Source organism: Thermobia domestica, chromosome 4 (assembly GCF_964235325.1).
Source record: "Thermobia domestica chromosome 4, izTheDome1.hap1.1, whole genome shotgun sequence".
NCBI lineage: Eukaryota > Metazoa > Arthropoda > Insecta > Zygentoma > Lepismatidae > Thermobia > Thermobia domestica.
In genome coordinates, this window is record NC_137457.1 from 239,931,232 (window position 1) to 239,945,376 (window position 14,145).

The following is a 14,145-nucleotide window of genomic DNA, read 5'->3' on the forward strand; positions in this document are numbered from 1 at the left end:
ATATTTTGAAAGAAAATTACCTAGCAGCATAAGCGTAGTTGGAAATTGTCTGCTGGGAGTGGGGGGAAAATTTTTGGTCGGTCTCGGACCTTTCATTTCAGGAATAAAGATGGTAATGAAGTCAGAAATAAAGATGGTGAAGTTGTCAAAAAGTTGGGGCGAGAATGGCCCATTAGCTCCGACCAGTGCCGGTCTGGAGCAATCACGGGCCCTCGGCTAAAGTTGGTTGTGGGCCCCCTGATCGAGAAACTTTTCATAGCGTATCTTCGGTACTTACAACAATGATTAAAGGTTTGTTTATGAAAAAAAAAGTTTCTGAATTATTTTAAATCTATCTATGTTACGATAAATGTCAAGGTAAAACATACTTTAGCAATATAACGTAGATATAAATCATGATATAGGTTTCGGCGTCAGTTCAGCATTGTACTATATGATGTGATGAGGTTATGAGTGAAATAAAGAGAAATGTGTTGATATGGCAAAATTATGCGAAACCCGTATAGTTATAAATATTTTTTTATTCTATGAGAACTAATGACAAATATTTAACGTGTATTATAACATTCATATGACCACATAACTGTAAAAAGACGAAAATATTGGTATGCACTAACAAAGTGAAGCTTATTCTAGATTTATATTAATACAAACAGGCAAATTATTGATTACTATTAATAAATGATTGCAATATCATAAAGCACATAATTGTAGAATTGAAAATGACTCAGACATATACAGGAATTACAAAGTATCAGGAACATATCAATACATTAATTTTCTTTTCAAAACTTCGCTTGTCACCGCAATTTCATTAATGACTTTATTTTTGTCCAAATTTATAAATAAGTCTCTCTCATCATTCATCAACATCAAAGGGGATAGTAAGTTCTCGCTTAAAGAATATCTGAGTCTGTTTTTTTTTTTTTTTTTTTTCAATTTTCAATTTCGAAAAAGAAACACCTGAGTGGATGGAATGGTCATTATATGTTTAAACATAGTATATAAATTACTAAATAATCCAGACTGTGACAATAGTTCATAGAGAATGGGAAATGCACATGAGAGATATCTGAAACATTTTCTTTTAGTACCACATTGAGTTTGTTCTTTTTATCTTCAGATCCTTCTTCATATGTCACACTTTCATCTGAATCACCATCACCATCATTACTTGTAATTCTCACAAATTTACACACTTCTTTCTCTTCTGGTTTTTCAGACTTGTCACTAAAATCTGCACTCAAATTACGATACTGGCTTGCAAACTGTTTCAGTTCTAACAACAACTCACTTCTATTCACATTTGCTAATTATTGAGAAACGGTTTGCAAGCAATCATCTGGAAAATCTTCTACCTCCATTGCAACTATATCCTTGTACCTTTTTGGGTCTAACCAGGAACAATCAAGCAGTAGTCTTGTTGGATACAAACCGTTCTTCTATGCTTTTACTCGTATAATCGAGAATGTTAAAGTATAGTGCTTTGTATTTCTGGTCATGTGAAAAATTTCTAGCCTCGTCAGAAACTTGTTCACAAGGCATTTTCTTCATCTTGGGAATTCTTTTTTCTGGAAAATCATCTTCTATATCAATTTCCCCATTCTTAAAATAAGCTTTCATGTCTTTAACCAGGGATTTACATTTGTCATGCAATCTTTTAAAATTTTTGTAACATCTTTTTCTTTTAATTTCGTCTAATAATGGATCTACCGACTGCCAGGCCTTTGCATAGTCTAAAGGCTTGCTTTGGAGAAAGATGGACATAGGAGAAGTAACTGAAAACATGTCTAGCATTACTACAGCTAGAAACAAATTTTCGAATTTGACCCCTGTTCTAGAAGGGAACGCACTGTAAATTTTGTTTTGCAATCGAAATTGCCTGTTGACATATCTAACAATACTGATAAAAATGTAACGAATTTAGAAGATTCAACATTATCATAATGTAAATCTATTATAGATGATAGAGATTTGTGTTTGCTCCACCACCTAGTAGCACCTTTTTTTTTTTTAATCGATGTAGCTTTGCCTACCCAGAATGATGTTTCTTTGTAAATTTCTCCCACGCGATCATTCTTTTGTATGAATTGCTTAAAAAGCAAGCGGATTCTTCCACAAGCCCGAATAAATGTTCTGCTTAGAAGCACTTTACAGTAGAATCTGCTATAGCTAAATTGAGAACGTGTCCCATGCAATGAGTGTATATGATTTGTGGGTTTACCTTCTTCAAGCAATTTTCCCTCGTCCGGAAGTTTAATTCGAACACTGTCTGCTATTACAATTATTGTTACTTTTGCTCACTTGCACTTGAAAAACAGTCAGAACTTTTCTGTCGTTCACTCGCAGCAGAACGACGAAAATATGAATGAATTAAAGTTTTTTTTTTTTAATGTTCTTCTCTTTCTTTTCTCCTCTTCCGTTTTGCAGCACCGCTTGTTCAACTCATTTTCTACAGCTTGTTACATGTACATTCTCAAAATCAACTCATAGTCATTACAAAGAACTTTTCAACTTGCCGGACGTAGAGATTACGAAATACGAATCACTAACAGTTTCGTTTACAAAACATTCTACACGAATATATTTTGCTATATACCACTTCTGATTTGGGCTTCCGAAATACTATCGCGTAACCTCTGACTTCGCTTCACCTACAAACAATCACTGTTCGCTGGTTTGCATCCACATGCACCTGACCTGTTCATTGTCCACTGTTGCCAAAATAAGCAAAAAAGGGTGGGGCTTAACACTGAAACGAGGGTGACAAGCTAACGCTGACCTCAATCCACTGTAAATATCCAATAATAGACTAAGCTACCGCTTCAATATTTTTTCTAGTGATTAAATGACTGTTTTAAGGAAGTTATACATGCAGAGAACACAGGATAATATCTTGGAATTAAAAAAAAAAAAAAAAGTTTAGTAAACTATTTCACTCGTTTTTGTCGGGAATTAATACAATGTTAATGTTAGAGAATTTTAGGAAAACCTGTGAAAAATACGAAAAGAAAGGAACAATAAATCTATGAAAACTGTCACAAAGGAAAGTGCGGTAACTATAAAGTCCGAAGGGAAATAGTATAACAGATAAATAGTTTTCGGTACTGTAATAAATAGTTTTAGGTAATGTTATTAGAGAAGATACCGTATGAACTGTGAACTGAAAATTAAAGTTAGATAGAAAAAAAAATGTCATTATATCCAACTTACTTTTTTAATATTTTGGGGGCCCCTACAAGAGTGGCGCCTTAAGCTATATAGCTTGTTATGTGTAAATCTGGTACTGGTTGTTTTTTAACTGGTTTTCAAGCATTACATTAAACTATGTTGTTCTGTTTTAAAATTATCAGTAGTTAATTCTATTTTTGTATTCTAAACATCTGATAATTAAGTTTTTTTAAGTTTTAAATATTTATTTTCCTATGCGTCCGGGCCCTTCCAAAGGCTTTCGGACCCTTCGGGCCCTCGGCGATCGCCGAGCAGCCGACCTACCCAGACCGGCACTGGCTCCGACCATGCCTCGCAGTTAAAGGATTAGAAAACCCTGGGTGAAGCCACAAAAAAAAAAAAAAAAAAAAAAAAAAGTCCAAAGCCGTTTTTAACTTCGGAAAATAAGACTGTCTGTATGATTTACCGACTATATGAATCGATAGAAGAGGATACATTTCTGCCGTTCTTTTTCTTCCCGCGACCAACTTCTTTCTCATCTTCAGGTTTTACGGCTTTTTGATAAACTTGCTGAAATTATGCTAGATTTGGGCAGGATGCTAGATCCTAACGAAATGCAAATTATGCTAGATCTAGCATCATTATAATAGATCTGGCAACGCTAGTTCAAATACTTGCCCCTGGCGCTGCATAGTACAGGTAATAGAATGACGTGTAAGGCTGCGCCTCCATTGCTTCCGAATGCGATTGCGAATGCGAATCAAGTTGCAATGTCTCTTTCAACGCTTCAATGTGAAATATTTTTGCTTCAAAATTCGTATCTTAAAGTCTTGAGAGCACGAAGAAGACGAATGCGGATAAATGACATGTTTTGCACATTCAAAGGATAAATGGCATTTCCTTTGTGTGCAAAATAGACTGAATGTCTCTCCCTTTATTATTATGCTTTCGTAGTAACCGCTACTATTTTCACTTTAAAATAAATTAAGTAATTAAAATTAGAGATTACAGAATCAATCTACTTTCTAAGAAACTTTTCTCAATGAGTAAAAGAAACCCGATTTTGCTATTTCAAACATATTTGTCAATATTTACGTATATTCCTAAAATCATTATTCAAGGAACAAAAAGGAAATATAAATTGAATAAAAAGTTGGGGTTCATGTATTAATTAAATATTCATCTTTTATAGACAAAACAAAGAAAAATATACATACCTTCCACGCCAAGTTCCTTGCTTACATCTGCCCATAATTTGTTCACGACGTGTCGTTTGTGAATATCTGGGATCATTCGCTGGATAACAGGTTGGGATCATTCGCATCTTTTCGTCGGTTTTCGCAATTTGCTGGTCGGAACTAGTCGAGGCCTCTCCAATTTATTTACACGTACTGGGAAATACGCATTCGCAATCGCATTAGGAAGTAATAGAGGCGCGGCCTAAAAGACGTCCACATTTAGTTCGGATTCCACGTTAATCAGTAGGTCCACGCCTCGCTGCTAAAAGGGAGGTTAAACGCAATATCAACTCAACAATATATATATATATATATATATATATATATATATATATATATATATATATATATATATATATATATATATATATATATATATATATATAGATATATAGATATATATAGATATATAGATATATAGATATATATATATAGATATATATGTATGTATGTATGTGTGTGTGTGTGCTTTTGTGAATTTCTTCGCATTTGTATGGTTAGCATATACGCCTTGAGCACGGGAGATCATGGTTCGATTTCCGCTGGGAGCTCATGTAGTTGTTATACCACTTTAAACTGTAGATCCATGTCTCAAATGCGCACACATATATAGGCTTTTCAGGCTATGCCTTTGGTACAATTATGTTCCTACTTGGGAGCCGTCGAAAATTTCGGAATACAGAGTCCCGTAGACCGAAAAGTAAGAAGCATGGGTACAGTATAAAACTTCCATGGAAAAAGCTTTTTAGGCTATGTTAATTTATATATATAATGTAACTAGCTTGGCCAACTTACAATGGAGGAAATGCAATCACCTTCAATACTCTGATAATAGAAAATATTCTCCAGATATTATTATCCTCCTTTCCTGTAGAATGAAAGCCCTGACGAAAACGCAATATCATTTATTTATTTATTTATTTATTTCATTTTCCGCCGTAAGAACTTAGCGTTCATGGCTTCGTCAAGAGATACAGTTACTATTACAAGTTATAATAATAATAATTGCAAGAGGTACGCTACAATTAGTATTACAATTATTAAAAAAATAATATATAATAATACAATATATAAAGTAATAATATAAAATACATACGTAACAATAAAACAAACTAAGTGTACTTTTAGAGAAAAAATAAATTTACCTTGTTTTATATATTTTAAAATTCAAATAAATTTTGATATTTACATTATAAAGAAAGATTACAGTGAAGATATTCATCTAAACCATAGAAAAGATGTTTGAGTAACAGTAACTTGAGGTGTCTTTTAAACTGCAAGTTTGGCATTCGTTTGACACGATCTGGTAATTTATTATAAATTTTGGATATGAATATGATTGGTTGTTCTTGTGTTGTATTCGTGTAGGTCCGAGTTGAGTTGAAAGTTTCTTTTATTCATATGTATAAATGATGTTTCTAGAATGTATATACACGGCAATGGTAATATTTTAAGTTTCTGAAACAGTGGTCCGTTAGTGTAATATAACAAACAGTGGCAGCTAGAATCAGGTGTTTTTTTGTTGTTGTTGTTTTGTTTTGTTTTTCAGAAATCCTTCCGAGGGTTAGATTCCATCTCCCCCTCCCCCAAGGACTAAAATAAATAAACACTGGGATTACTTGTTATTTTTGTACAAGGGACGCAATTAAAGTCGCAGTTCAGCACATTCACACTTAGACTTTGACCCTGTAAGAAACTTTTTGGAAGAAAACCTGTTAGTATTGTCTCTTGGTTTTTCATGTGGTCTCACATACATAAAGTACAAGAGTGTAGAACTTCATGTGCCATCGTTAATGGATTTTTTCCTGAAATCAGGAATTGTTATACGGATAAAATTAAAGGATGGACTATGTTTAGAGGACTTGCGCGTGACATCCAACTATAGTGCTCAACAAATGTGTTACAGATGAAAATGTCTCTATTGACTCTATTTTCTGGTACTTACGTTTCATCTATTTATTTTCCTCAAATTCATTGGGAAGCAAGTACACTGAGAAAAATTATTGGGTTGAAATTGACCCTATTGGTGCATATTTTAACCCAACTACGTGGCTAAAACTGCTCCGACCCAAATAGAGTCAAAGCGTTTAGTTAAATTGGGTTGAAATAAATTCAACCCAACGTGTAGTTAAATGTAGGAGTCCAACCTAACGACCCAATTGGTGTAAAATCGCATTACCGGTTAATACGTTTAAACCAACTTGGTGTACAATATGACCCAACAAAGTGTAAATTCCATTAACCCGATATTGCGTTTGACCAAACGTGTAGTTAAAAGTGAACAAGCTTGGGGTAAGAAATGACCACATTGTGGGGTCGCTTGCAGAAGGGAGGGAATGCAAATAATCCATCAGTGAGGTAAAATTAACCACGGTGGAGTTAAAACATGACGAAATAATGGGTTAAAAGAGTAAATGTCACATTAACCGTTACTGGATTTAACAAAACATGTGGTTAATATTCAACTATCACTTGGTTACAAATGTGACCCAATACTACACAGCACAAAATGATTACCACTTTAACGTGTTACTTGTAATTTTATCCAACACCAAGGATATTTTTTTTGTCCGTTGTCCCGTTTAAAGGGTTTTGCCCTTTCTTCGGGTAAGTGGTTCATGAATAGAAAAGTTGATTGCACTTTAATGTGGTTGGTCTAAGAGTTGTACATATTTAATATTTATTCATTTATTGAGTACACATACATACAGAGAGGTGATTGAAGGGTGAAAAATAACATATAATGGAAATCAAACATAATATGATGGGAGGCCAAGTGTGCCACAAAAATACTGTAGAAAATAATACATTTATTAGCATGTCGTGATGAAGATGGAATGCAGTGCTCTGAACGCCACACACAGGGTTATGTTAGTACTGACGAATGCAAGTTATCTTCTGGTCCTGGGGCGATTCAGGAACTGATGGAAATAGAAGAAGCAAACCAAAATTGACACTTTCGATATCCGAAGATTAAAATTATACAATGAGGCATGTGAGAACTAAACTTAAAAAAAAAAAAAAAAAGAATATTGATTATCCTATGGTAGTATTATTGTTCTTCTTCTACCGGGCGAGTCGGTGCGCACGGCTGAGACACCTTCTCAGAAACATAACACCTTTTTTCTGACATTCAGGAAATGGGATGTCTTTTGAAGGCAATATAGTACCATTGATAATCTAATAAAAAAAAAATTGGCTTAGAAAATGATTGACTTCAGCTATTTAAAAAAAAACTATCCACTTTAAATTTTACATTTGTTTCTATCTGTTATTTGAGGCTGATGACTCGGTCTTCGCTAACCGAAAGTAGGCTGCTCATAACAAAGACTAGAAATGAATGCTGGCGAACGTACTCAAATACGTAAAATTTCGACGAGATACCATAGAATTCATGATTGATTTTAGCCTTTAGCATTTTTTTTTAAAAAAAGGAGTTTTTAAAGTCACATATATAAATATTGCAGTAATGATATAAATAGTACAGTAAAGAATAAATTGATATTTTAAAATAAATTATGGTACTCACCTACGTAAGATTCCATGTACATTAATTGTAAGCGCATAGCCATCCATCATTATTCTAGCGCGTAAGTCCATACAAACTCATTTTTAAGGATCTATCACTTCTTTGGTTTCCATAAAGCTCAAATATTTAAAAATAATATATCTATACTAAGCTTCATGTCTGTAACGAACTTTATCGTTCATAAGTAGGTCAAATTTAAGATCATGGATTTATGATTCACTTTCAATCATCTATGATTCACTTCTAATCATCTAAGATTCATATTCAATTTTCTATTTAATAGTGTAACATTTAAAAAAAAAAGAGACAAATTAAGCATCTGAAGCTATAAATATTTGATATGTTGATAATTAGAGTACTCAATTATTTAAATGCTACTAACTGATAAATAAGTTATTAATTATTGATTATTTTTGTTATTAAGCTATTAACCACTTAGCTGCAACAAATATTAATTTATGGCTTGAATATATGCTAAGCATATTTATAAGTTGCCATTTTAAATGAAAAGTATAATAATAAATACAGTTTAAGAAAATCGATCGAATATTCGATTTTAGATACTGTACTGCGGTATAATTTAGAATATATAATGGTGAAACATTCATACTATTTATGAATTAAGATACCATTTAGTGTCAGCTATTTCGGTTATTTTAACTTTTTACGAGCTACATGGAACCAACAAATTAACATCAATATTTTAGATCCTATATCCTAGTGTTTAAGCCACGATTAAATTATTTAATTATTTATTTCGCATCTACACTTAATTTATGAGTTTTCTCTACAACGCATACAGATTATGGTAATTCTCCACACCACGATATTAGTATTAGGAATTCTTTTATTTTATAATTATAATGTATTTTGATTTTGAAAGAGAAAAGTAAAAAAAAGAACAACGACCTTTTTCAACTATTATATGTTAACATCACTAACGCTTCAACGTAAGTTCTTTCAAGCGCATTCTTGCACAACTCACACACTGACCTACATTCTTATACACAAGACCAAGGCTCATCACGGTCAAGCACTCACGTAATAAACAATATCTATGTGTTTTTTTTATTATTATTATTATTTTATCTGAATCCCTAATCCCTATTCCAACCCTTTCCAAAATTTTTCTGGCCACACCACGAACATGACGAATATCACCTCCATCAAGAGAGGATGCATCCAGTGAATTTAAATGGATCAAAGACGATAAAACTTTCTCACGATATGAATGCATTTTATCATCAGTGGAGTCTCCAATTCTGTGAAATTATATCTCCACCCCACACAGAGACACTCACCAGGAAAACTACTAAAAATTTGGAAAACGATCGACACGGATTTCCACTCGCAACCATTGCAGAAAATGACTGTGATATCCCAAGTTTCTCCTGGAAAGTCGTAGCTAATTCCAACTCATCACATTACAGTGTGCAATCCCTATTATGTGTTTTTACACCACAAGTAATTTACACCTGATTAAAATAGTGAGAAGTGATGATAAATATTTTATTAAAAATAGTGTTTTCAGTGGAAAGCTTCACAGAAATCAAACAGTGGAGATTTATGTTCTTGGTGTTTAAGTGCAAAAAGCAGTGAAGTTAACAACAAGAAGAAATAATTATTTTTGTTCTTTTAATCATCTCTATTGAAGATGCAAACACTTATGTGGAAACAACTGTTTCAGCACATCGAGTTTCATGACACGCTGGTTAGCATAAGTGCAAAGGTCTCTTACTACCCATACAAGCAAATCACAACTGCTCCCGCCGATAAGAGGGAAATCGTAAACTTTCATTCATTGGTAGTAGGTGTAATCTACGCTATCTGTGCATTCACTCCAGTGTCCTTCTAATGTTTTGTTTTTCTGTCGACAGATGGCAGCTCACGCTGGGACAACTCATTATATGCATTTTATAGTTATGCACCCTAGTGAACTAAACAAAAACTACAAACTCTAATATTGCAGAAAAAAACAATTTTCGCAATATGTATATATACATAAATGGGCAGTATTTTATCTGCAAAATTTTTTATTACTTTATATTATTATTTTAACACTAGCAGCGTTCACCCCGCTTCGCTGCGGTCACCCCGGAACGCAATAAACTTTGTTACTTAGATAATTTTTACTTTTTCGCTTTCAAGTGATATGATAAAAAGCATAGAAGATTGCATTAAATGTTAACATTATATCGCCTGTCATTTATGTTAACCCGCCCCGCTTCGCTGCGGTCACCCCGGAAGTTTTCGCTTTCAAGTGATATGATAAAAACCATAGTAGATTGCAGTAAATGTTAACATTATATCGCCTGTCATTTATGTTAACCCGCCGAGTGACACGGTCATGCGGGTTGCATATAAATACGTTTATTTTTACCTATGATGAACTAACAAAGGATTTGTACGTTATGGACACTTGAATGGTCAATTATCTCAAAACACTGGTAATTAAAAATTAAAGTGATATCATAAAAACCATCTAGGGTCCAAATCCTAATAACCCCCCAAAAATAAAAGAAATTGGTTCAGCCGTATTAGCGTGATGAGGGAACAAAGGATTTTGTACGTTCTCTTTTATATATATAGATTTTGAATATTGCCAGTGCAATTTTAATAGCAATATTTTCATATCAACATTAATTTTTATTTTATCTCTTTTTATTTATATCATATTAAGAATGTATATTTATATTTTTATTTTTCATGTAAATTATTATTTTCATTTTCGACAGCACGAATGTGTCGAAGTTTTACTCGCCGAGGGATGTTATAGGATCTTATGGGATGTCATATTATACTTTAGGATATTTATGGAATATTATCAGATATTATGGTTTTAGGTTTCAATTTTAGTAAAGTTACAATATTTTATGTCATTTAGATTTAAGTTTATTCACATCATCATTTTACTCATTAAATCATGTCACACAAATATTAGGAATAACATTATGTCATGAAAATCATTTATTCTGGTGACGTTTTATTATTTCATTACGAAAAAGCAAATAAAGCAACCTAGTTACATTATGTTAACGAGAGAATTTATACAATGTAGTTATTACGTTTGTCAGACAATTACAATTGGATCAGCGATTTTATTTTTCAAAATTGAGAACAGAATGTCTATGATATTGTAAGAATTGTGTATCTTTTTGTTTTTAAAAATTTCTTAGATTGACAAAATTTAAATCATCCGAGAGATTGTGTCTGGAGATTCTAGGGATTTTTGGTCAACAGAATGTCCTGTCCCAATTGAGTTTCTCAAGAATTCCACGTGCTATCTGGAGCCTCTTGTTGTCATGAATATCTCCGATATCTGCAATCTCATTTCTGGATTATATAAAACCGTTTCCTTGGAAAGAGAGGGCAGTTAAAAAGAAGCAGTTAATAAGAATCAGTTAACAAAAAATCGAGTTGATAAGACGTCAGATAATGAGAAGTTATTAAGAGATCTATTCGTAACAAGCCGAGAGTTAATCGGAACCAGTGAGAGACTTAAGAGATTTATTAAGTTAAGATTCGTTAGATCGAACATGTTGTTACACGATACGTACTTATACTTCAAGTAACGAGTCGAGATAGTTACTTTAATCTAAGTTTCGGAAAGATCGTTTATAAATTTTATTCACGTGTATTTCCGAGTGATAAGCTCATCTTTCCATGGACGTCTTATAGAATTTGGAGCTGAACTGCAGATGGGATCACCTGACAGCAATGGGCCAGTAGTCATCCAGGTATGATATTCTTAAGGCCAGATTTCCCTAATTTCATTCCTCATGACCTTTCAGATATTTAATCAAGTCAATCTCAGAACACTAAATCAATTGACTAATAAACTGTTACAAATTGAACAATATGTCTTTCTCTGAGTTAAATAACACTTCCATTGATCACAACTAAATTAGTCTTAAATCTCATGTTACACATTTGCCTAACTTTTAGGGGTATGTTGAGAGAGAAATTCCAGATATTTCTCTTAGTTTAGTTTGGTCTTCTCATTCTTGATACTATCCCCACATTCATTTCGTACAAGAGTAGACCAGGCTAACAATATATATATATATATATATATATATATATATATATATATATATATATATATATATATATATATATGAACGGGTGAGATTAAGAAGGGAAAGATTCCACATAACCAAACTTTTGGGAAACTGAAAAAAACTACATAGTAACCAAACAAATAGTCACAGGAAGAAACGTACTATTGGAAAGTCGCTCCTTATAACCTTAAGTAACATATACGCAAAAGTGTTTTACCATTACATTCTTATTACGGTTATTATATGAGTTTAAAAAGAGTGGAATCTTTCCCTTTTTAATCTCAACAGACTTAAGAGGTCGAAAAATGTAAAGAAAAACGTATTTATGAGCTTAAAACTGTTCCTTACTTATTGTTAAACCAAAAAAAAAAAAAAAACAATGAAAATTAAACATTATTCACACATGTTATAAAAATAAAATACATGAGATATTGGTTTGTGCCTTTGTGCACTGTTTCTATTACTACTCACTGTCCTTACTCTCATGCTCATCAGTAGGCCACTCTAAAAGTTTATTGTAAAACACTCTGGCTTGTTCCGGCACACAGTGAACCACTTTGGCAACATCCTCGAGTTTCTTCCTTTTTATGGGAACGATTCCATTATATGCTTTTCAACAGGAGGGTCTGCTTCACCACCTTTGTACAGTTTATAAACTTCACTTTGTAGCCCGTCTTTAAAAGTGTGAGCTGTATTTAACATATCCCCTTTTTGCTGCTGTGAATGTTAAGTGTTTGTAGGTACTGATTTTAAAAGGCTGTTTGGTTCGAACACTAGCACAAGTTTTTTTGAAAAATGTCGATCACCATCCTTAGAAGTTCAGAATTTGTTCGTTTCACCTCAAACAAAGGCTACTTGCTTTTTGTAGTGCTAATCATATCGTTGTGTTGATCAAGGGAGTAAATCTTGTAGTGGCGTTTCATAGCTCTCTTAATAACACCAAAGTTTCGGTCGCATGGGGAGAAAACTGTGTCCTCTATTGGGGAAAAATACATGTACTTCATTAAATCGCCTAATAATAGTAAGAAACAGGAACAATCTCACCAAAGTGTGATTTGCGGTTTTGCCAGGGACATGAGTCACTAAACACGTATAGAGTTTTCACTTGAGGGTCAACACTGTTGTTTATTTAGTCATACAATAAAGAACACACCTCGTTTGCTCCTTTCTTTGCAACTCCTTCATGATAGGTGTACATAGTAGCTTTTCCATTTCCTAAACTATGAACACAAAACACGTAATGCCATAACTTCCTAAAAATAGAACATTTCCTGAACAGGTATGCACTGCAAAGGAAGATTTTGCATAAAATCAAAGCAGATTCCATGTACGTCATTTCTATTAGAGCATAATTCAGTTACTTCTTGCATTTTCTTGTAAAACTTACTTGCTCTCCTTTTTGTGAACCATCAATTCAGCTACAGCGACCCGTTTAGTGTTGTCATTCACTGTCGATGATGATATTTTTGTATTTAGGTCTTTACATGTTGAACACACGTCAACTTGCGGCCTACCGAATCGGTACCCATAATTTTCCTTGTAATAAGTTAAAAAGTACTCATATTTTATTATGTCTTTCAGTTCTGGATGCTTTTCCAGAAGCATTTTATGCATCTTTGTGCATGCCAGCCCAGCCTCTAAATATGTAACAGGATTTGAAGAATAGTGGGAGGTACTGGGGGGGTTAAGGCTCGATGTGTTCCTTTAGCACTAATAAAAAAAATTGGAAATTTCTTATGGTTATCGTGTTTTTCTCTCATAGCACAACAATAGGAATTTCACATACCTAGGCGCTCCAGTATGTTCTTGTTTAGCTCCATGACTGAGAATAAGAAGGGAAAGATTCCTGGAATGTTTCCTTTCTTAACCTCAGTCAATTTTTCCACGTGCTCCTACGTCATAATGATGAAACGAATCTTTCCGTTTTTCATGCCAAAATATGAGTCTTAAATAAAGGAATAAAATGGCTATTTCAACTCATTTTGACAAAAAAGTGGAATCTTTCCCTTCTTAATCTCACCGATTCAATATACATATATATATATATATATATATATATATATATATATATATATATATATATATATATATATATATATATATATATATATATATATATATATATATTTGAGTATTCAAAATAGCA

At 33.1% G+C, this 14,145-nt stretch overlaps 1 protein-coding gene across 1 annotated transcript in view; it reads right to left on the reverse strand.

The window, feature by feature from the left end:
- Positions 1 to 11,746, reverse strand: part of LOC145683923 (uncharacterized) — a 443,098-nt gene extending 431,352 nt beyond the window's left edge. The window contains exon 1 of the mRNA XM_081755604.1: positions 9,240 to 11,746. Within this exon, the coding sequence (XP_081611730.1) occupies positions 9,240 to 9,296 (57 nt within the window). The 5' untranslated portion in view covers positions 9,297 to 11,746. The remainder of the gene's footprint in view (positions 1 to 9,239) is intronic.
- Positions 11,747 to 14,145: the final 2,399 nt, after the last annotated feature.